The following is a 25,727-nucleotide window of genomic DNA, read 5'->3' as shown; positions in this document are numbered from 1 at the left end:
TGTATGTAATATTTGTTCCAAATATGGACCAAATCGGACCACAAATACGATTTTTTTGAATATCCCGATATTTGCGCCACCTAGTGGCGATTTTTTTTCATAGGTCGCTTTCTATTCTTGTATGTATTATGTGTTCCAAATATGAGCCAAATCGGACCACAAAAAACGATTTTTGTTAATATCTCGATCCATGCGCCGCCTAGCGGCGATTTTTTTCATAGGTCGCTTTCTAAACTTGTATGTATTATTTGTTCCAAATATGAGCCAAATCGGACCACAAATACGATTTTTGTGAATATCTCGATCATTGCTCGACCTAGCGGCGATTTTTTTCATAGGTCGCTTTCTATTCTTGTATGTATTATAAGTTCCAAATATGAGCCAAATCGGACCACAAATACGATTTTTGTGAATATATCGATCCTTGCGCCACCTAGCGACGATTTTTTTTCGTATTATTGCATTGTCATCGGGTTCTGAACTATATTCCAAGTTTCAAGCTTGTAGCTTATCGGGAAGTTACTTAAATTTTAATTACAAAATTCGTTCACAACGGCCGGCCGTGGAGCCGTGCAGCCTGTCAAGTCAACCTAAATAAAACCGTTTAAATAAAAACACCTTGAAATGTTAGGGAGTATTCATTCGGCCAAGGATGCCGCCCTCGAAATCATAAGCAGTCTAAGGCGATATCATTTGGTAACACATGGGTGAAAATCGTATAATCCTTGGCGCATCTACATAATTTAAGCTTTGCAAGGACCGTGGATAAAAGTTTTAAAATGTAAACCAAAAGTTCAGACATTTGAGTTCGATACATTTACTTCAATAGTCTTCGTTTCGGCCTTATAATATAAGAGCTCATTTGAATGACCGCCTTCAGTTTTCAGACTAGTTCGACTATCCCCTACGTTAGGCTAATAGAACACGCGGCCATTTGTTTGACTGTCTTGAGAAAGCTTTTGCTTCACCACTTTGAGTGTTCTTGCGAAGGACAAAGCCTAACCTGGTTAAAAAATATGCCTACGTATTCACGTTTGTAACAGGAGCCGAGACGTGTTGGTCATATTTAAACATGGTTGATAGGTTATATCCAATGTGATTCACTCCAAGGGACTAGCTGGGAATAGGGCCGCCAACTTTAGGAAATGTCAGACCGGGAGACTTGGGTGTTGAATGATGAAGTGTGAAAATCAAAATTAAGATTTCAGACGCTATTTTATAGTTAAGCAAATAAAGTCATTTTTAAACCCTTCTCATACGTGTTGAAGATATATGCAACTTAAGTGTGAGCTGAGAATCATTTCAAAGGAGAATTTTAACCAATGGAGCCTACTAAATGATTTTGCATCACTGATTTCGCTTATTCTTGGGTTGGATTTTCATAAGTGGCACCTTATCGGACCAGTTTTCGAGATGAAAAATAAATGACCTAGACATTCTTAAAAGAGTAGAAAAACGACGCAAATCGGCGGCGGAGTATATCTCTAAATCATAGTTAGCTATGAAATAAATGTTCTCGGTGTGACGTCACGCTTTTGACAACATGTTTCATTGCTGACGCAGACTTTATTCCAATCGGAGTTATTTGCTCCGCTCTTACTTACGATAATAATAATATTTTTTCGCGATAATTATCTGGAAAGATAGAGACCACTTTTCTTTGAGAATGTGGTGTGCTTTTTTAATTGTTCCAATTGATTGATCATCTTACACGATTTTGGCCGATTCCAAGTGCATCTGATAAGGCAGAATGTTTTCTGAGAAACATTTCATGGCAAAAACACAATCGAAGAGTTTTCCAACCCACCAAATCAATTTTATATTAGTTGTTCGCCCGCTTTTCAGAAAGGAAAATATACTCCGAAAATCTAACTCTAACTCCGGCGTATTCGTTTATTTAGGTAACAGTTTCAAATACTCAGAACACTGGTAGCGAAATATGAGAGAAATGTAATAAATCGAAAAACTTCAAAAGCGCTACGTCATCAAACTGTTTTTACAATTCGATTACAAGTACAACAATTCCAGAATGCGTGATCATTTGTTTATGTAAGTTAACGATTCGTTTTCGAATGAAAAGGAAGTTTAGTAGGTTTGAGATAAAACTACTACTTAAACAAATGTTTTTAAGCTATTGCATAGATTTTATCGCGGGCTTGGCGACTAAATCAAAAAAAACCGTAACGGATATTTGTCAAAAAAGATCCGAAAAGGCTCGAAAAGGTTCGAAAAGATTCGTAAAGGTTCGGTGTTAGCAACAGGCCAAATATATAAAATTGGATCTCTATCATAATCAGCGGAGGGCAGGTTACCAAATTGAGAATGTGTTAGTAAATACGAACGCGTAGCGAGCACGAAGGCAAATCAATTATTTATTTAATTTGATTTCAATGCTTGAACGGTGAACAGATATCACACGCACTCGTTGGTACTCTGTTTTAAGCGTACGACCATCGAAAATAGAGTTTATGTTGCGAATAGAGTGGAAGGCAGTGGACTAGGCAGTCGAATGTCATATAATGAAGGAATGGTGTTCGGAGTTTTTTCAAAGTTAAATAAAAAAATTATAAAAGCTTTAATATAAATAAAACTATTGTTTTAATAACAACAAAAACGCCTTATATATTCTATATACATAAATTCGTAAGGATTATCTCACTTTAAAATTTGAGTTAAATAATCTAAAGTTTTTTTTTGAAACTGAGTCGAGAACTGTGCGTGTGAATGTGCGAATTTTCGCCGATCAGCTGTTAGTTGCGCTACTTGGTAAAATTTACAATGATCGAAATCAAACTAAAAGAGCTGTCGTTGATTTTGACGAAGTAGCCATTGTGCTATCGCTTATCGAAAACATATTTGGTCGCTTACAAGCCAATCTAATAAAACCGCACTGCGTTCTTTTAGCGCACGCAAACAACCGGCGTTTTTTGCCCTTACCCAAATAAGCATGCGTTGCATGTGTGCAAACGTCAAATCTAAATGTCACGCAGAACAAAAATTGGAAATCGAGTTAGGTTTTCACGCAGCAAATTCAATTTGAGTTGCTCTCATACAAGTTGTATGTGCATGAGACATTTTTGACAGAAAATGACTTGCGTGCGTTTATATTAGGTTGGCTTGTTAGCAGGTGCTAAGCTCACGCCCACCCCGGATCATAAAGTTAAAGTTAAAGTTAAAGTGACTTTAACATTCACTTTAACTTTAAAGTTAAAAATAAAGTTAAAGTTAAAGCGAAAGGTAAAGTTAAAGTTAAAGTTAGAGTTAAGGTTAAAGTTAAAGTTAAAGTTAAAGTTAAAGTTAAAGTTAAAGTTAAAGTTAAAGTTGAAGTTAAAGTTAAAGGTTAAGTTAAAGTTAAAGTTAAGGTTAAAGTTAAAGTTAAAGTTAAAGTGAATGTTAAAGTTAAAGCGAAAGTTAAAGTTAAAGTTAAAAATAAAGTTAAATTTAAAGTTAAAGTGAAAGTTAAAGTTAAAGTGAATGTTAAAGTTAAAGCGAAAGTTAAAGTTAAAGTTAAAAATAAAGTTAAAGTTAAAGTTAAAGTTAGAGTTAAGGTTAAAGTTAAAGTTAAAGTTAAAGTAAAAGTTAAAGTTAAAGTCTGGCTGAGCTCATGCCAAGGGGGTCACTGCTGGCGGACAGTGAACGGCCTATTAATTAGGTTAGCTGCGAATATCAAATAAGCAGCCCTCGACCAAGAGCGGCTGGTGAGGAGGGTTTGTCTTAAAAGGCCTAAAACACCCTGAGAACCTCCAGTGGCAGGGCGAGTAGATGCCGCCCTGAATTAAGCATCCACAGCCTAGTACGGGGTTGCTTCGAGGGAATACCTACCCAAGATAGGGAGGCAACTATACGACGTGGGATACACACTCAGGAAGGTAAAGAGGTAAATTATTTGTAAATTTAAGGTGATTGTCACGTTAAGACTGAGCCCAGTAAGGTCTTAATTAAGGTATGCTGGAATCAACGACTCGGATATGTTTGTTAAGGGCTGGCGAATGTGGCATTCGGAAATCTCAGTACACGGCTTGACAGACCGTCGAAATGACTTTCCGGTTAATGTCCCATTCGTCTCCGTCCCGTTAAAACCTTGGCAGGCCTTGGGGTAAGTTCAAAGTCTGTCATCAATTATTAAGTGAGCTAATTAAGCAGGCGTCAGCTGCTATAAATCAGCAAAACCCCCCTGGAGAAAAAAAGATGACCAAGCTAGGCAAGGCGATTGAGGACTTGGTGCAGTTCTTCATAGGGCGTAATAATATACGCGCGGATTTCAAGCGCTTGGCCTCCGTAATAAAAGTGCTGTACATCGAGTCGGCTCTAGAGGTAAAGAATTTAGAACATAAATTGCGCGCAAGCGAATGTGCCAAGGATAGAAGTCCATCACCCCCAGGAAAGCGACCGAGGAATAATTCGTACTCGACCAAGGAGAACAACGAGGTAAAACCCACTACTACACTAAAAGACGTCTTGCCAGGGCACGTGGGTGGTCACAAAAGACGGCAAGAAACGCAAGAGAAGACGGAGCGGAAAGAGGAAACTGCAGCCCAAAAGACGGGAGAGTGGCAGTTAGCTAAAAAGAAGAGCAAGAAAAAAGCACTTAAGGCTAGGCCGGATGCAATCATCATTTCCAAGGCGGGGGATGCGACGTACGCCGACATATTGCGTAAAGTGAGAAGATGCGACGAATTAAAATCCCTGGGTGATGACGTCAAAACGATTAACCCAGCGGGTCAGGGGGTTAGAATATACCCGCGGTAGGTATGCCTGTCGTAAGAGGCGACTAAAATACCGGATTGGCCTGAAGGTTTAATGTGGCCATATAAATCGTTCCCGAGATGGTCGGGCCAGCACCTTAATGATGCTGTGTTACCGGAGCGTACCGGATCTGTAAACGGCAAAGGACCATCACATCGATCACTCCCTAAACCTTCGGGGAGCAACCGTATCGCTACAACAACCACAACAACGTCAAAACGATTACAAAAACGGCGAAAGGAGAGCTGTTACTAGAGCTGAAAAAATCGGAAGATGGGAAAACAAGCGCGTACCAAGCAGAAATTGAAGCGGTACTAAAGGGCTCGGCTAAAGTTATAACAAAGTCCCAAATGGTCACACTACAGTGCGGAGATCTCGATGAGATTACTCCGCCCGAGGAGATTTGCAACGCCCTCCACCAGCAATGCAACATCAAACTTCCAGATGTGGCTGCCATAAAAAGCATACAGCACAGGGTACAGTGGCACGAAGTCGGCACTTATAAGCCTTACAGCGGATGATGCCAAGGCGGTTCTTAATACGCAAAGAATCCGGGTAGGATGGGTTTCCTGCCGAATTAGAGAGCTCAAGCAAGAGAAACGCTGTTATAGGTGCTGGGGCTACGGGCATATAGCTCAGAAATGTAAGGAAGGTGCGGCCAGGAAGGTCATAAGGCTGCAAGTTGCGAAAACGCACCGAAATGCGCGCTAGTGGTACTCTCTGAACAAAACAAAAATCGCCAGGGGCAGGGTTGGCACTCAGATTCAGCAGGGAAAGCCTCAATTTGGGCTCCAGGGAAATTTCTCCCACAGGAAAATATGACGCTAACGGTAGCAGGATTCACGTGGGCAAAAATCAACGGTATATACGTCTTCAATTGCTATCCCCTTCCGAGCATGACCATCGACGAGTTCGAAGACATGATATACGGGATCACCATTGAAGCACGAGGTAAACACCCGCTTTTAGTGTGTGGAAACTTCAATGCATGGTCATCTGTGTGGGGAAGTAGACGAACCAACGAAAGAGGGAGAGTTCTTCTCGAAAGCCTTACTTCTTTAAGGCTAGAACTCCTAAATGAACCAGGGATATATACCTTCGATACAGGTACCAGACGATCCATTATAGATCTCACCTTCGCTAGCAGCGAAATAGCAGGACGAGCAAAATGGTTCATAAGCAACGTCTACACACACAGCGACCATAAAGCTATTAGCGTAGAGCTGCTCGAAACTCCACGAACGGTAGCAGCAAGATATCGACAAAGTAGGAAATGGAAACAGCATCTTTTCGACCCACAAATATTTGACATTATCTGGAAGGACGCCATAGTACGAGAATCGCATGCGGAAGACCAGTCGGTTCAAATCACTAAGTTGCTATGTATGGCATGTGATGCTGCCATGCCCAGAAGTCGCGGAAAAGTACAGCGCACTCCGGTATATTGGTGGAATGACGAAATTGCGGAAGAGCGTAGAAAATGTCACAAAGCACGAAGAATAGCGCAGACGGCACGCTCATCACCACGATATGCGGAGTTACACAGCACCTATGTCCCACAAAGAAAGGCACTTAAAAATGCCATAAAAAAGAGCAAGAAGATATGCTTTAGGGAACTGCTGGATAATGTCTACCTAGATCCTTGGGGTCAGCCTACAGAACTGTGATGGCCAAAGTTAAAGGACCCATATCACAGTAGCCTATGTGCCCGATACTGATGAATATTATTGTTGAAACACTTTTCCCGGCGCAAGATCGCTGGACTTATGCAAGCGAGGATCTCGAAAGTACGGAAATTCCGCAAATTACAGAGCAAGAGGTGATGGACGCTGCAAAAAGAGTTGCTGATAACAAATCCCCAGGACCCGACGAAGTACCAAACATAGCCCTTAAAGCCGCGATCAAAACTAGGGCTACGTTATTTACTGATCTTTTTAATGCCTGTATGCAAGAAGGCGTATTCCCTCGCCCGTGGAAACGACAAAGACTTGTCCTATTGCTGAAACGTAGTAAGCAGCCGGACCAACCGTCCTCATATAGGCCACTTTGTATGCTGGATTCCCTAGGGAAGATTTTCGAGCGTATAATTAGTGAGCGCCTACAGCTGACTCTAGAAAGACCAAGTGGCTTATCGAATAGTCAATATGGATTTCGCAAATCAAGATCCACCGTAGATGCAATACAAACAGTCGTCAATATAGCTAGAGAAGCTATCTCTGGAGGCCAAAATAAAAGGAAGTTCTGTGCACTGATTATGTTGGACATCAAGAATGCTTTTAACACTGCGAACTGGATGCAGATAATGGCAGCGCTGCAAAGCTTCGGCACTCCAGCTTACTTACGCAGAATAATAGGTAGCTATCTTAAAGACAGTACTTCTTTTTGACACGGATCAAGGAGCAAAAGAGTACAAAATCACAGGAGGCGTCCCACAGGGATCTGTTCTCGGTCCAACGCTTTGGAATGTAATGTATGACGGGGTGCTAAAGATTGATCTACAAGAAAACACGAAAATTGTGGGATATGCTGATGATATTGCAGTGGTAGTAGTGGCCAAGAAACTGGACCTGCTTCAAGCATTATGTAATAACGCCGTAGCAAGAATAAAGGAATGGCTGACCAATACGGGACTGGAGTTGGCTAGCCAAAAGACGGAAGTGGTATTAGTAAGCTCCAAACGGTCAGCGAACGAGTTAGTCTTAACTGTCGGGGATCATCAAATCACCTCAAAAGATTCCTTAAAATACTTAGGAGTGCACATTGACTCTAAGTTAACTTTCAAAGAGCACTTCGGAGCGGTGGGGGAGAAAATTACCAAAGTTAATGGATCACTTATGCGAATAATGCCTAACATTGGTGGTCCGAGCGAAGATAAACGTCAGCTATTGTCCACAGTAACCAGCTCAATAATACTATACGCAGCACCAGTGTGGTATGGATCTAAACAGACCCATCAAAAATATATATTAGCAGCGTACCGACTTGCTTCTTTAAGAATAGCAAGTGCTTATCGGACGGTGTCCGACGACGCGATCCTGGTTCTAACCCGGAAAATCCCAGTGGACTTACTGGCAAGCGAAATGGCCGATCTGTATAACACTAATATCGTGCGACCATCTGAAGAAGACAAGAAAAGAGCAAGGACACAAACAATAGCTAAGTGGCAAGAACGGTGGGAGGCCTCGAGTAAAGGGCGTTGGACTTTCACACTAGTTTGGAACGTAGCTCAATGGAATGAGCGGAAGCACGGCGAATTGAACTACCATCTCACGCAGATAATGAGTGGACATGGCGGTTTCAAAGAGTATTTATGGAAGCGTAGGATAGAGGAAGATCCTCATTGCCCAATGTGTACCACGGAGTTAGAAAATGCAGAACACGTCATGTTCCACTGCCCCCGTTTCCACGAAGAAAGACTCACCTTGCATGGAGTCTTTGGGGAGGAACCTACCACGAGAAATTTAGTATCACATATGTGCAACAGGAAAGAGTGCTGGACTGCAGTGAGCAAAATGGCATTTATAGTAATGACACGCCTGATGAATGCTGAGAGGGAGCGCAGAGAAATGCGCATGCGAAGCAGTGGCGATTAAATGGACACTCAGAGCAAATAGCGGAAACCTGGACGCGAGGACAACAGTAGGCTCTTAAAAAATGAGAAATATGGAACGCCACCCTGAAGTAATGCGAAAGTGGTGCCGGGGTGGGCGACGGTTCCAGAACGGGGCTGTTTTTTAGCCTACGGACCCACGGTTGCTGCGACGGCAGCAATTATGGTGCAAAAAGTTAAAGTTAAAGTAAAAGTAAAAGTAAAAGTTCAAGTTAAAGTTAAAGTTAAAGTTAAGGTTAAAGTTAAAGTTAAAGTTAAAGTTAAAGTTAAAGTTAAAGTTAAAGTTAAAGTGAATGTTAAAGTTAAAGCGAAAGTTAAAGTTAAAGTTAAAAATAAAGTTAAAGTTGAAGTTAAAGTTAAAGTTAAAGTTAAAGTTAAAGTTAAAGCTAAAGTTAAAGTTAAAGTTAATATTAAAGTTAAAGTTAAAATGACTGTTAAAGTTAAAGAGAAAGTTAAAGTTAAAGTTCAAAATAAAGTTAAAGTTGAAGTTAAAGTTGAAGTTAAAGTTAAAGTTAAGGTTAAAGTAAAAGTAAAAGTAAAAGTAAAAGTAAAAGTAAAGGTTAAAGTTAAAGTTAAAGTTAAGGTTAAAGTTAAAGTGAATGTTAAAGTTAAAGCGAAAGTTAAAGTTAAAAATAAAGTTTAAGTTGAAGTTAAAGTTAAAGTTAAAGTTAAAGTTAAAGCTAAAGCTAAAGTTAAAGTTAAAGTGAATGTTAAAGTTAAAGTTAAAGTTAAAAATAAAGTTAAAGTTGAAGTTAAAGTTAAAGCTAAAGTTAAAGTTAAAGTTAAAGTTAAAGTTAAAGTTAAGGTTAAAGTTAAAGTTAAAGTGAATGTTAAAGTTAAAGCGAAAGTTAAATTTAAAGTTAAAATTAAAGTTAAAATTGAAGTTAAAGTTAAAGTTAAGGTTAAAGTTAAAGTTAAAGTGAATGTTAAAGTTAAAGCAAAAGTTAAAGTTAAAAATAAAGTTAAAGTTAAAGTTAAAGTTAAAGCTAAAGTTAAAGTTAAAGTTAAAGTGAATGTTAAAGTTAAAGCGAAAGTTAAAGTTAAAATTAAAGTTAAAATTTAAGTTAAAGTTAAAGTTAAAGTAAAAGTTAAAGTTAAAGTTAAAGTTAAAGTCAAAGTTAAAGTTAAAGTTAAGGTTAAAGTTAAAGTTAAATTTAAAGTTACAGTTACAGTTAAAGTTAAAGCTAAAGTTAAAGTTAAAGTTAAAGTTAAGGTTAAAGTTAAAGTTAAAGTTAAAGTGAATGTTAAAGTTAAAGTTAAAGTTAAAAATAAAGTTAAAGTTAAAGTGAAAGTTAAAGTTAAAGTTAAAAATAAAGTTAAAGTTAAAGTGAAAGTTAAACATTAACATCTCATTTATTCAATAAATGTAAAAAATTTGTTTTCTTATCGGTCAACACGCTTAAAAAGGTTAAATTGAATTAATATCAAAGACAAAATTTGAATTAATATCAAAGAAAACAAAATGTTGCATAAATATTATAATTGTATAAGTTGATAATATGCAATAGCATTACCGCGGCAGTCCCCGAGTGCCACACGTCGTTTTTTTTTTTATTCAAATTTGGAGTTTTCCCTTATTCTCACAAGTTCGGCATGCATTTTTTATAGGGTTTTCTATCATACATAACTGCCTTCGATTTCTATTACGATCGGAGTAGATCTCACGTTTAGTAATACAATAACTATATAAGCCGCTACCAGAATTTTTTAGACAAAAGGATTAACATTTTTGGTAATTTTTATAGCCTTATACGTTCATGTTATGCATTGGTTTTTAATTTGTCAATATTGCGGCTTCAATCTGAAGCCATTTTCAGGAACATGTGATAATAATGCATGATCGACCCGACCGTCGATCAAAGATTGAAGTAACTTTGTATTCCCCAAAAGAATATAGAAACAATTTTTTTGTAACGGAATAATAACTTTAGTTGACATGCGCTATATGGAAAAAACAAATGTTTCAGTCGTAAATTAAGTTAGGTTGTTGTTCCATAATACTTAGAGTTTGAAAACTTAACTTGAACTAGTATATAAAAACGGAAATTTATGAGTTAGGGGTAGGTTTTTTGTTAATGATTTCCTGCAAAAAGGAGATACAGACATAAAAAATGGATTGTCTATAGATTTGAACGCTCGCAATATGATAGCATTAATAGCTCGATTTTGTCTTAACGCGACGATTATGGCTTTGAACTACGGATACTATGTTTCGGGAGCCATATTTGGAAGAAGGATTGACAAGTCGTAAAACAACTGGGTACAATTCCTTTATAAAGGCACCTACGCAGTTCTAAATAAACGCTTAGGAAATGTTTTGATTTATTTCTTTTGCATAAAAATATGAGCAGCCAAGGAATTTTGACTTTTGACGATGCATGGGGATTCATGCACTATACTACACATAGAATATTAAATCGATATGATTAAATGTTTTATTTTGTTCGTTTGTCGGACTCGCATTTATGGCTCATCACTCTGTGCAATACAATATATTTAGCGCTGACATCGACCGCAGGGAGAGTCCAGTATGAACGATTTTCCGACATTCCTTGTCAAATTTGGTTTCGAGACAAACCGGTTGCGGCGTTGTGCCATATTCAGTGTCGATTTTCGTTTTGATCTGATGTTGTCGTTTGTCTTGTATTTATAGTTTGTAGGTACATGAGCAGGTATTGTCAAAATGGATGTTTGTGTATTTGTATGTGTATGTGCTTTGTGTTCATTCAGAACCGAGGGTGGTTTTTACTGATCGATTCTTGTGGCTGCTGATGCAGGAAAAAGTCAGTAACTCTAGTCGTTCGACCTTCTTTTTGGGTTTGCTGCTTTGGTGCGTTTATTTTTTATTTGTTGTTGTGTGTTTGTCTGTTGTACCTGTGTGATTACTTTGTTTCCTGTATACAAGTTTTAAAGGCTCAAATATTGTGCCAGAAATTGTGTTTGTCTGTTCGTTGTGAACTACGTGTAAGGTTTCATGTTTCTAGCTCAATAAGTGGCTACTTAAAAATCGATCGCAAGATTGTATAATTCTAAATGGACCGCCGTGGTGTGATGGTAGGGTGCTCCGCCTACCACACCGAAGATCCTGGGTTCACACCTCGGGCAAAGCAACATCAAAACTTTAGAAACAAGTTTTTTCAAATTTTTCTTAGGGGGGTCGCAAATCGGCAACCTGATGACAATGCAACATTAGAGAAAAAGTTCTCGCTAGGTTGTCCAGGGATTGTGAAAATTAAAAAAACGTCCGAACTTGGAAATTTTTGTTTAGAGTTTTAAGGAACTTCCCGATAACCCAGAGACCTGACAACGAAATTCGGGCTTTATTAGGTTATAACATTTGGGATAAAAAATTTACTAGATGGACCTTGATCGAGAAATTTAAGAGGTATTAACAAGTTCATTTAGAATTATGAAATCATTGATTTTGAAACATGAAATCTTACACATAGTTCAGTTCACCTTGACAATGCAACAAAAGGAGGAAATAAAAAGAAGATTAAACGTGTTTAAGTACCTACTTTGTATAAATGAACCAGAAGAAAAGAAAAATGTCGCTTTAAACAAAAGCATAATCTTGCTAGACTTTGATATTCAAATTTCAACACAACCTTTTTAAAAATTTTTATGGGGAACAAAAATATAAAGGTGGTGTGCTATAAACCGACTTCCGATTAATCTTTACCTAACTTCGGCAATTTGCGCTCCACCTTTACATTTTCTGGTGCATTTATATAAAGGAAGTACTTAAAAATGTGTATCTTCTTTTTGTAATACGAAAACTCGGGAATGACGGTATACGGTCCCAAGACCCAACATTTATCAAAGTAAACCAACCCTTGAGGTTGCTGATGTAATAATAATCATCGGCAGAGTTTTTACAACAATGATGATTCAACAAATCAGAGCTTATAGATTTACCTGATGCCAAAAAAAAACTTTGGCTTAACATAATTTTATTTCAATCAGCCATGGCTAACCCTGGAAACGTTTAAACAAACATGAAATATTCCCAGCCGCATGATCAAACCCGATAGATATTGTTCCGATTCTATCTATCCACCTGCCTTTCCTCTGTCTAACCCTCTGCCTCTCTTATTTCCACACCCCTATGAAATTTCGAGTTTACCTAAATCGGATCATTCATTTTCCCTATCCCTTTCATTCTTCTGTTAATCTTCCCCATTTTTCTCTTAGCTTCCCGCTTTTGCTTTTATCCAAGTCTAACTCTCACTATTACTCTATAATCTTCCTGTTAACCTTTTTTTTGCTACTTTGTCTCAAGCCATTACCCTTATTCTTACTTTTACCGTCACTCTCCATCTTCCACTTGTTCTCTTGACTTTTCAGACTTCCTCTACTTTTTCTTCTCATTTCCATTGTTTTCTCTTTTCTTCATGTACACCCTTCTAATGTGGCTTTTTACATTACTAAGTTAGCAATATATTACCAAAAATTTTCCCTACCTACTACTTTACAAGTCATGACCGGACTATGCAGTGTCCTTTTGTTGTTGTACTAGTGACTTCACCTGTATAGTTTTATTGCGTCATGGGCTAACATTTAGCAAACGAACTGAAGTGGGAGATTATTCATTTCTTGTTATTGAGGGCTATTCAACTTCTATCCCAGGGTAACTTTGGGCAAATGCACTACATAGTTTTTACTTAAATATTCTAATTACGGGTTGTTATCTTCGGACAACATGAATATTTTTTCCCAATCATTGTGTTTTTACAAGGGAAGGCTAACATAAACAAGTAAAGGTGTCTAAGTTCGGGTGTAACCGAACATTATATACTCAGCGTGAGCTTCACTTGCACATTTCATTTCATTTCCATTTCCTCTTACAATAAAACTTGATAAGTGAAATATCATTGATTCAAAACTATTTTTTGCTACGTCATAGCTTATTATTCTAGTCTACGACCCTTTTAAACTTGTTTTATAACTAAGTTGCCGTGCTGTTTAACCGATCCCGTCCATTTTTACTAGAAATATTTTCTACTATAAGGAAAATATGTGTACACAATTTCATTACGATATGTAAATTTTTCTTCGAGTTATAGTTCCCGAAACATAGAAAATTGCTTAGTCCTAAAAGGGGCGGTGCCACACCCATTTTCAAAAATTTTACTGTTTCCCAATTTAATGTTATAATTCAATTTAGAAAGTAAAATTCTTTGATACTAAGCTATTTTTCGCTAAGATATGGCTTATTATTTTCATCTACGACCCTTTTAAAAATATTTTATATAAAATTGGGCGTGGTCTTTAACCGATCACGTCCATTTTTTCTAGAAATATTTCTTGCTATAAGGAAAATTTTTGTACCCAAATTTATTACGATCCGTTAATTTTTCTTCGAGTTATGGCTCCCGAAACAGAAAATTACTTAGTCATAAAAGGGGCGGTGCCACGCCCATTTTTTTTAATTTGAAGTTTTTCCTATTTATTGTTATAAATCCACTTGGGAAATGAAATATCATTGATATAAAGCTCTTTTTTGCAAAGATATAGCTTATTTTATTCGTCCATGACCCTTATAAAAATCTTTTATATAAAAGTGGGCGTGGTACTTAACCGCTTTTGTTAATTTTTCTTCAAAGTATTCCTTATAGTAAAGGCAACCTCTCTGCCGAATTTTGTTACGATAGTTTTAACGATTTTTGATTTATGATTAATAATATTTGTAAAATTGATTTTATCACAAGTGAGTGATGCCACGCCCATTTTAAAAATGTTTTTAAAATTTTTATCAAGAGTCTCAATGTCAGTCCACATGTCAAATTTCAACATTCTAGGTGTATTATTTACTAAATAATAAGGTTTTTTGTGTTTTCCAAAATGTTATATATATAAAAAGTGGGAGTGGTTATCATCCGATTTCGCTCATTTTCAATACCAATCTATTCTATCTCAATATTTACTCAAGTTATCGTGTTAACAGACAGACGGACGAACGGGCGGACGGACGGATATGGCTCAATCAAAAAAAATTAAAGCACGCTGAGTATAAAAAATCATATTCAGGGTGCCGGCTTCACACAGCCACATAATACCATCTGATATAGCTGTAGAAGTTTTGCAAGTGAACAAAATGCGAACAGCTATATCAAATCTACTCCGTTTCGTGTAATACACGTGCACTATTAATGGACTAATTTAGATTTTCATTTGTCAATGCAATAATCAAAAATTTACTTAATCAATATCCGTGGTCTTATATTTAAGGTTTCCATACTATCGTGAAAACAAACAAGGATGGCAGAACTCTATACGTCATAACCTCTCATTAAATGATTGTTTCGTAAAAGTTCCGCGCGACAAGAATACAATTGATGACAATGACAGCTCTGGAAAAGGGAGTTATTGGATGTTAGATTCGTCTGCTAATGATATGTTCGAGCAAGGCAACTATCGTCGTCGTCGAACACGACGCCAAAGACATTGTATGAGAAGTTCGACCAGCTCTGAAGAAAGCTACCAAGTAAATACTAAGGCATCTGGAGCCCTAACCGCCAAAATTCAATAACAAAAATATGAAATGCGAACAAATTCGCTTTTTAGTCCAAATAGCTTCAGCCAAAACTTCTCAATGACGTTTTGTAAGCATTGCGATCTAGGAAACAGATGTGTATGAGCCGCTTATTTTGAAAGTGGCAAAAGTCTTTTTGTTATTTGTACCTTCATATTATTAGTTTTACCAAGTATATCTAACAATAGCTTCAAACATTACTTCATGTTACTGGCGGCAGAACGATTGACAGCTACATTAGATGTAACTAACCATTTGATGACAAAATGGAAAAAAAACCTATGCGACTTTCAAAATAATCGGAAAACATCCTGTTCTACATATGAAAATTGGAAATTTTTATGTATCGACGTATCCTAAAAGAATGGTCGTAACTTAAAGTTTTATTAACATGCTTCTCGGCGAAGTCATCACTAACGTCTTATCTATGAAACCGGTTATAAAGGTGTAGCTGAAACAAAATAAGTTTTTGAAGAGAATAGATATACATTTAATTTGATTTGATGCTAGGTTGGGTTCAACTGAATGATGAAATGAGTCCATAGCGTTACCAAAATTTGTTGGCGACCAAACGAACAAAATCTAACTAGGTACCAAGATAAATATTATAGAATAAATGCGTCCTCTTGGCAAATACTAGAAGTTTTCTAGGAATTAGCTTACTTGCTCCCTCCAGATACGGCAACCCGCCCCTAGTAGCTGGAGCTTTGACTTCGCAGTGTCCAGATAGTATGCAAATCGTGAGCCCTAAATCATACCGTCGATTCATAAAGTGCTCGTTACCTTCTATCCCTTATGACCGGGAACTCAGAATAGATGTATGGTCCGACCTGAATTTCTACATTGCTTCTTTGCATTCCAGGACACTTTTGATGAATTATAGTTTGATATTATTGCCTTGATCGCTGCCTGACTATCAATAAAGGTACATATATATCGACGCATTTGCAGCTTAAACACGCTTCCTCCAAACTTCTACTGCTTTCTTCACGGCTACAATTTCCACCTGCAAGATACTGCAGTGCTCTGGCAGATTGTGGGATCTACTAATTTCTGGACAGACATTGTAAATAACATACCCGCCCTCTTCCTTTAATTTGAAAACATCTTCATACTTCCATCTTATAAGTCAATAGTACGTTCTGCAATTTCCGCAGCCCTTCACCAAGCCTTCGGCTCTACTGTGGCCAAGATGTCTTTCGAAGCTCAGGCACGGGACCATGGAGTCTCGCCCTAAATAACACTGAGGCCTTAAACCTTGTTGCAGTTGCTTATTGATAATCTGCATACCCCCTCTATTTTTTTTGGTATATGTACCTTTTTGTGTGGCTGTCCAAAAAAATTTAGTTATTTTTAAACGGCCCCCGGGGATGTCACTTTGTTAATTTCTTCAATGAGATACGACGTTATAAGCGCGGGGCTGTAAAGTGTCGAAGATTATGTGTAGGTCTTACAATCTTAGACTAACAAAGTTGATTCTATCATTAAAAAGAAAACCGTAGACTCATGACGGGTATTCTCACTGGATACTGCCTTCTGGCGTCACATGCCTTTAAACTAGGCTTGCTCAGTGATAGCGGATTTAGGAAGTGAGGGTTGGAGGAGGAAGCGATCGAGCATGTTTTGTGCTCATGCCCTGCGCTTGCCTGGCTAAGACTTCAGCTATTAGGAGTGATAAAGCTGTCAGATCCAGAAGCAGCAACTAGCATAGGTCTCAGAAAGCTTCTAGTATTTGGCAAGAGACGGAGTTATTATAGAACCTGATTATTGATAGGGTTTTTCAGTTTGGTCGTTAAAAAAACTTCTGGTAACACTACGGACTCATTCAGTATATGTGAGGTCCTTGTGGACCGGACAGTTCAACCTAACCTACGACGTTATTAACAAGGCAGTCGGTTCTATGTACCGGAGCGACTCGGGATTTTTCCCGACCAAGGACTGTCATTTCAGTGTGACCCCATCTAATTTGTTTCGTCCCTCCCACACATTGTCATCCTCCCAGCAGCTCCTTGCAGCAGGACTGCTCCATATTCTCTTACTCCGGGAAGGCATCGAATCCAATCCGGGTCCGTCTCCTGACCCCGGTCCTGAGAAATGGTTTTGCTGCATCTGCCGGAAAAGAATATTTTTAGGACGGTCATACTCTGTTCAGTGTGTCTCGTGCAAGGGATGGTTGCATCGGACAGGATGTTCTGGGCTTGATCCCAAAACCCGACGTCCACGTAACTTTTATAAATCTTTTGTGGCTCCTTGCTGTTCACGCCCAAGGGCGTCCCGTAGTCTACGCCTTAGCGCCCCCCCACTACCTTCCAGCAGCCCCGCTGCTCAGCAAGCCACAACAAGTACCCGCTGCTGTTCGCGCCCCACGGCGCCAACAACTCATACAGCTGATACCACTCATAACTACTACCTTCGTAGTAGAGTTGGTAGCAATGCTGAGCATCAGCCCCTGCCCCCGTCTTCTCCCCCCCTCTCTTCCGCAGCAATCGTGCAGGTCAGGGAAACAGACTCTTAGTCCCTACCTCCGTTTGCCCCGTCTGCCAGCACAGAATATATAGGTTTGCGACATCCGCCCAATGCAGCTCCTGCCTTGGGTGGTGCCACTTTCCCAGATGTTCTGGTCTCCGCGACGGCAACCCCCCGACGGGTTTCATCGCGCCATGTTGCCAAGTCGCAAACCCAAAACATCCGGGTACCCCAATGCTTGCCCAAGGACGCCCAGTCCCAGGGCCACAACAGCAATTGCGTCCTGGCCTTCCACAACCCAGGCGTAGTCACCCGTCACTTACCCCCAGAGTGGCGACGTCTCCCCTTATGCACTTCAGAATCCTGCAGTTAAACTGTAATGGACTAACTGGGAAGATTACGGAGATAGTCGATTTCATGAAGCGGCACAACATCCGCATTGCTGCGATTCAAGAGACTAAACTGACAGCAAGATCTGCATTCCAGACCTGCTCTGGGTATAACGTCCACAGGAAAGACCGCGAGAGCGGAAGTGGAGGCGGTCTCGCGTTTATCATACACCACTCTGTGCAATACTATATATTTGATCCTGGCATCGACCGCAGGGACAATGTCTTAGAACGTCAAGGCCTATCTGTCCGGTCAGGCGATGCAAACCTAGAAATCATCAACATCTACATCCCTCCTGCCACCTGTTGCCCCAGTGGATACCGCCCTAATATCAGGGCCTTACTCACTGGCAACAATCGCATCATCTTAGGTGATTTCAATGCCCATCATGATCTATGGCATTCAAACTTGCGGGCGGACAGTAGGGGTGAGATGTTGGCGGATCAAATAGAAGAAACGACGTTCTGCACAATAAACGGAGACGCCCCCACACGTATGGTAGGAAGCTGTCACAGCTCGCCAGATATCTCAATCGTGAGAGCAGAACTCGTAAACTGCGTCAACTGGCAGCCGATGGTAACATTGGCATCCGACCACCTGCCCATACTTATTTCGCTTGAGCGTACCGCCGACTTCATCGTCACTGAAAAACGCACTTTCATAAACTTCAAAAAAGGAAAGTAGGAGGAATATAAATCCTTTACAGACAGCCGCTTTGCTGCCCTCCCTATCCCGACTGATGCCCGCCAAGGGGAGCGTGCCTTCCGTAAGGTCATTAAATCCGCCCCGGCACATTTCATTCCCGCCGGGAGAATTCCCGAAATCCGGCCCCACTTCCCGGCGGAGGCCGCAAACTTAGCGAGAGAACGTGACCTTATAAGACAGCTTGATCCAGGCGGCCCCCAAATAAGGGATATAAACCAACGCATCAGATTGCTTGTGGATGAACACAAGCGGGCGAAATGGGAGGACCACCTAAGAGGTTGTAACCTCTCTACCGGTGTGGGTAAACTTTGGTCCACCGTAAAGTCCCTATCGAATCCGACTAAGCACAAAGACAAAGTTTCCATCGCCTTTGGCGACAAAGTGCTGTCGGACGCGAAAAAATGCGCGAGCGCTTTCTGCCGACAATATATAATGCATCCTACGGTCGACAAAGATAGACGGAGAGCCAATAGACACGCACATAAACACAAATTCAGCGCGTCACCAATCACCATCACCGCTAAAGAGGTTGAGGACGCCATTGGTCGTGCTAAACCATCCAAAGCAGTGGGCCCAGACGGCATAGCCATGCCGCTGCTTAAAAGCCTAGGGAAAGAGGGTTTCAAATATTTAGCGCATGTCTTCAATCTGTCTCTTTCCACCTTTGTCATACCTGAGAAATGGAAAATGGCCAAGGTGGTCCCACTACTAAAGCCTGGGAAACCAGCTAACATACATAGGTGCGTCGTATCGTCCGATATCTCTCCTATCGCCAGTGGCAAAGACGCTTGAAGCCATTTTGCTCCCTTATTTCCAAGCAAATTTGCAGCTAGCCCCTCATCAGCATGGCTTCAGAAAACTCCATAGCACTACCACCGCGCTAAATGCCATTAGCACCCAGATAAATTGCGGTTTAAATCAATACCCCCATCATAGAACAGTACTCGTAGCGCTAGACCTATCAAAAGCTTTCGATACGGTCAACCATGGCTCGTTACTGCAGGACCTGGAAGGGTCTACCCTTCCCCCATGTCTTAAAAGGTGGACCGCAAATTATCTGGGTGGTCGGCAGGCATCGGTGCAATTTAGAAAAGAAGCATCAAAACCAAGGAGAATTAAACAAGGGGTGCCACAGGGTGGTGTCCTATCCCCACTTTTGTTTAATTTCTACATATCTAAGCTACCTTCACCACCGGAAGGAGTCACAATCGTTTCCTACGCCGATGACTGCACAATAATGGCCACAGGCCCAGGCCCAAAGATCGATGCGCTATGCAATAAAATAAACGGCTACCTCCCTGATCTCTCCAGTTTTTTTCGCCTCGCGAAACCTGGCATTATCACCGACTAAATCTTCCGCGACCTTATTTACAACACGGACGCCCCAAATGTCGACCATTTTGAACATCCACGTCGATGGCACTACGCTACCGACTGTCCTACACCTCAAAATCTTGGGTGTGACGTTTGATCAGGGTCTAAATTTTGGTGAGCACGCAGCCGCAATTGTTCCGAGAATTCAGAGCCGTAACAAAATCCTCAAATCCCTCGCTGGCAGTACTTGGGGAAAAGATAAAGAAACGCTCATGACTACATACAAAGCAATTAGCCAGCCGATTACGTGCTACGCGTCACCCATATGGTCGCCAAGCCTAAAAATCACCCACTGGAAGAAACTACAGGCCTGCCAAAATACTGCTCTCAGAATCGCCACGGGCTGTCTTCTTATATCCCCAGAACACCATCTGCATAATGAGGCGAGAATACTCCCCATCAGGGAGAGAAATGAGATGCTGACCAAACAGTTCCTGTTGAATACCTAGAAACCTGGGCATCCCAACAGACATCTGATTGATGAACCAGCGCAGCCTAGGGGCTTAAGGAGTCATCTCCGTAAGCATTTTGAGGAAATACGGCACCTGAGAACCCAGCCGTATGAAGTGAAAAAACACAAGCAGGTCCTTGGTGAACTCCATAAACAGGCGTCGGACTTTTATGCCGGGAATTGCCCGGTGAATCCAGTGCTTAACGAAAATTATCCAAAACTTGCGGAAGAGGAACGCATACTCCCCAGGGAAACGCGTGTCACTCTTGCTTAACTTCGTTCTGGATACTGTAACAGGTTAAACTCTTACCTATCCAGAATCAACCCCGACATACAAAATGTATGCCCCGCTTGCAACGTGTCCCCACATGACACCAACCATCTCTTCAATTGTAATGTGCAACCAACGCCTCTAACACCCCTTTCCTTATGGTCCACCCCTGTTGAAACGGCAAGTTTCCTTGGACTCCCGTTAGAGGATATTGATGACAATTTGTGATCGGTCGCGGCAATTAGGTGGGGCGAGCATTGCTACAACAACAACAACAACAACAACGTTATTAACAAAATGTCTGATCCTTGATAACAAAACTTATAAGTTGCGATCTTTATATTAGGATAGGTGATGCCAAAATACTTTTGGCGGTTAAGGCTCGATACATATTTTCAACTATAAATTTATATTACATCCATGTTTTAAAATAATATTGCAATTCCAGGTGGACAATAACCAATCATATGATGGCACGGTTGATGAGTCGCCAAATAGGCAAAATGAATCCAATATTTTCTGCAACAAGCATTCGAACTCAATGGCCTTAAACTACTCCGATCACATAACAGAACTGCACAGACAATATTTGGCTTCGATTGCACCATTCAACATTCTATTCCGAAACGAACCAGCATCATCAACAAATACCTTTCGCAGCTTACCACAATCTCAGGATAACACTCTACCGAATGCATCCGTAGCGGTACCGTTCCTTAGCACAAGTGAAGATGTTAGTCGAAACTCATTCCGTGACTTGGATGGATTTGATTTTTCAGGTGGTACTTACTCAAACAGTAATAGTTCGATAGATAGCACGCGACAATCAAATTCATTTTCACCCAGCGCCTTTACACCAATTACTCCAGCTCGTATCATCCCTCAAATACCGCAGGTGCAATCGCAAACAAAATCACTCGCAACCTCATTCACCATCGAAAATATAATAAAGAAAGACTGATCGAGAAGTCGAAGAGTTTATATATGATAGGAATTCATCATGGCTCAATTATATGATTGGCTCATCTCATCAGCTGATTTTATTTATTGCATTGCATGGTCGATGGGATTGTCAAAAGGAGATGGTAAACTCAAAATGAAACCAACACATTGGCAACATTGTCTTACAACATACAAAAACTGCTAAGTTTTATGTTTCCATTCCATACCATTCGCATCAACACCAACACGCAGATTTTGACAATCTGAACTAACATATTTTGTTTTTGTACAGATGAGCCAACTATATAATTGAGCCATGCAATTCATGTACTAAATTCTGTAGTCTAGTGCGATTGAAATCTTGCCTACTGCCGGATTTTGTGATATCCAACTAATAAAAGAAATAACACATATTTTAGCTTAGAAGGCCCTAGCAAAAGACGTTTCTTATCAAATTGGCCCTTACTAAAAACTGCGAAGTGCTAGTCCTTTTTTAAAAGCCAAATCTGCATGCAGGGAATGTGAAAAAAAACGTTATTTGGTAGTCCTCTCCTGAAAAATTTGTTGGTTAGGGCCTTTATGAATTATTGATATGAACCCGTCATTATAGAGAGATCGCACCTTAAAAATTTTGTTAACAAGGATATTTTGTTAAAAGGTAGTATGTTAGCGTATAAAGTCGTGTTTCAAGATGCCGGTTAAAAAAGTTTTTAACTGAAAACAAAAATTTTTTTGAAAAAGGAATTTGAATTTAATTTAATTCTTTTTTGTTGTTGTGTTAACAGTGCTCAATGGGCACGACCACTTACAATTTGTCATCAAAGTCCTCTAAAGTGAGTCCAAGGAAACCAGCAGTTTCAACAGGGGTGGACCATAGGGAAGTTGGGGTTAGAGGCATAGGTTCACATTACAATTGAAAATATGGTGGGTGTTATGTGGGGACACATCGCATTACGTATGGCGGGGTTGATTCTGGACAAGTAAGAGTTTAACCTGTTACAGTATCCAAAACGGAGTTGGGCCAGGGTGACTCTAGTACCCATTGGTAGTGTGCTTTCTTCTTCTGTAAGACTAGCGTAGTATATATTGATAAAAGGGTTGACCGGGCGCGTAGGCGCAAGGCGTTTACCGATTCTTTGTGGATTTTGCCTATGGCCTCCTTATGCTTGTTTGGATCAGCTGGCAGATCTTATCATAGTGCTTATGGAGATGTCCCTTTAATACTCTTGGAGGCGGGGCTAGATCAAGCAGTACTTTGCTAGGGTGTTCAGGTTGTGACAATTAAGCAAAAACTCTATGTTCAGCATTTTGTTATGCTCTTTAATATTGAGCTAATTATTGAGTCCAAATTTCGGTATGTAGGCGATGTGCAGTGGTCTTATAGAGACATCCCATGGTAGTTCTGAGGGCAGCATTTTGGCAGTTCTGCAGCCTGTTTTTAAGACCAGGCGATCAATTTGGTGACGCGTAGCACATAAGCGGCCGGCCAATGGCTTTGTACGTTGTTAGCAAGGTTTCTTTATCATTTCCCCAAGTGCTGCCGGCAAGTGAGTTGAAGATTTTGTTGAGGATTTGTACTTCAGGCAGAATTTCGGTGGCATGCGCCTTGAAGGTCAAAGTATTATCGAACGTTACCCCTAAGATCTTTAGGTGACTGACAGTTGGTAGTGTAACTCCATCGACGTGAACGTCCAAATATTGCGTCATCTAGTCCTTCCACTCCGCAAACAGAGAGACCGTGGATTTGGTAGGTGACAGTACCAGGTCATCCGACGTGAAGAAACTAGAAAGACTAGGAGATAGATGGCTGTTTATTCTAGAAACTAATTCGTCAATTAGAGAGCCAGGGCCCGTTGCCATTATCGTGCAGTCGCCGGTGTAAGAAATGAAGTAACTCCTTCTGGTGAGGAAGGGAGCTTTGATATGTAGAAATTGAAAAAACGTGGGAACAGGACACCACCCTGTGATACCCTCTGCTTAATCCTCCTAGGCTTTGAGGTTTCGTTCCTAAAACGAACCGACAATTGCGGGCCATTCAGATAATTTGCAATGCATCTTTATGAACATGGGGAAGGGCTGGACCTTCTATGCATTGGAGTAGCGTGTTATGGTTGACTGTCAAAACGCTTTTGACAGGCCTAGTGCCACGAGGGGGGTTAGAAATGGTTTCACACGCCTTAAAGGATTCAGGCTATGGCAGTACGGTCCAACGAAAGCTCCGGTACGACGGTTGCCATTGCTAAGCCCGGAATATCTCCCCCCATCCCCTCCTCTCCCCTTCTCCTCCCCCTGGATCCACCACCGATCAGACATATATATGTATGAGGAATTCCATATTAAAACGCAATAAGTGCACATACAATATTTTAATCTTAAAATTGCGATTAAAAATTTGGATTTGTACTGAGAGCTAACATATATTGACTACGTTTTCTCAATTTTCTCGAAAGTGTTCGACTGTAATTATTGTATTTTGATTTTGAGGTCCTCATATACATATGTACATATATTTTATGTATTAATTGCTTTATATATTATTTTATATATTATATTATCATATATATGTATATGATAAAATAAATAAATAAGAGGAAATAGGACTTATTTAAGTTTTCTGAAGCAGGGGGTTTTCGTACCGACAGTCGAGATAGAGAAATCATTCGCTCAGCACTTAAGTCGTTAATAATTGGCTAGTCGTTAATAATAAGCATTATTTGTAAATTGTGACAACCATTCACTGATCCAATCTTATTTTTTCACGTCCAACGTCACAATTGAAATACAAAAAAAAATAAAACTTTATCAAAAACTGTCAAACTTGAATGTGAAACTCAAAGAAGCTTCAAAATATAAACGATTAGATAACATGACGAAGTATTTGCTGTCATCCAAGAAGGAATCTACGCATTCGCGCCATGGCAGACACATCACTGTTGCCGCATATATATTGTGGACTGTGTAGGCAATTGAAAAGTTCAGCCCTCTTTCGAAGAACAAAAACCACGCTCTACAAGTTGCTGGACTGAGGTCGACCTCGACACGTCCTACATAGACATCGTCCTTTTATCGGTTGCACGGCAGCATTCATAGTCGTACCAAGTCTTCCAATTCCAATTTTTCCTCGCCGGCGGTAGGAAGCGTTCTAGATCTATGCTTCAACTGCTAGTTCATCTCTCAACGATTGACTTGTGCGCTTAGAGAGCATGAGTGGCTGGATTTTCGCTGCGGATATTCGTGAGCACTTCTAGTACACTGCAAGCAGGTAGCGTGTTTTTCGATCGGGTAAGAGGAGCGCTGACCGCGCCGTTGTATAAAATACTTGAATGCCAGAGTGGGCAAAGAAGGTATCAGTCTCCACAATGAATATTAATGGACGTACTCATTTGTACGTTGTGGCAGCGCACTACCCTCTAGTGGCCCAATGAAACCCGGCTCATCCTTTATTTTTTATTTTTTTGCCAAGTTATTGATGGGCAGTGGTTTGTCAAACGTTCTAAAAAGGTTCACCTCAAGAAGAAATGAAGCTGATATACTTCGCCAGTGCTCGAAACATGGTCCTTACATAAAATTTCATATTGATAGGTGGACGATATGCCTCCAGTGTTTTAGATGTACGCAATATTCAAGGACCTAATATCGACTCGGATCACTATCTTATCCCAGCCAAAATACGCACCCACCTCTGAGCGGCTAAGAGCAAAAACAACAGAATGCCAATGATACTGCAACTCGACTCTCGCGCCCGCTCTCTGAGAGCACAAATCAGCCCGACGGAACGAAGAGGCAATGGGAGCATATCTCTAAATCACATCGTACCGCCGCCAAAAAAAATTGCTGAAATTGGAAGAACGAAAACAGCGACCGTATATGTAATACTCCTATATTGCTGCTACAGGCTGGGTACACTCACAAACATCAGAGTGCCGATATATTGCTGTTTAAATATTTTTGTTTTTGTAATCAAAAATTGAATGTACCTAAATTTAAATTTTTTCTTGTCATACTTATGCTGCTACAATCACAAAAATTTCGTAGGCTGTCTTTTTTAAACGTTTTTATTTAGCTTTATTTTTTTTTTTATTTATTTATTTTTTTTTTTTTTATATGCTTGGTTACAAAATTTACACAATTGCAAGTAGATTATTTGTTCACTTCTAATTCACAATAGAGCATCAGCTGTTTCGAAGTGAACTTTTGTTCGCCCGAAATTGCCGATAAGCGGAAAAAGTTCACCCAA

General features: G+C 40.1%; 1 protein-coding gene across 2 annotated transcripts in view; it reads left to right on the top strand.

The window, feature by feature from the left end:
- Positions 1–24,207, top strand: part of FoxL1 (Forkhead box L1) — a 54,217-nt gene extending 30,010 nt beyond the window's left edge. For both annotated transcript variants that reach the window (XM_067756778.1, XM_067756776.1), the window contains 2 exons: positions 14,588–14,843; positions 20,997–24,207. In XM_067756778.1, the coding sequence (XP_067612879.1) occupies positions 14,588–14,843; positions 20,997–21,509 (769 nt within the window). In that variant the 3' untranslated portion in view covers positions 21,510–24,207. The remainder of the gene's footprint in view (positions 1–14,587; positions 14,844–20,996) is intronic.
- Positions 24,208–25,727: the final 1,520 nt, after the last annotated feature.

Source organism: Eurosta solidaginis, chromosome 5, assembly GCF_040869045.1.
Source record: "Eurosta solidaginis isolate ZX-2024a chromosome 5, ASM4086904v1, whole genome shotgun sequence".
In the NCBI taxonomy this organism is placed as follows: Eukaryota; Metazoa; Arthropoda; class Insecta; order Diptera; family Tephritidae; genus Eurosta; species Eurosta solidaginis.
The sequence above is the reverse complement of the archived record's forward strand: the minus strand, read 5'-3'. Positions and strand labels throughout refer to the sequence as shown.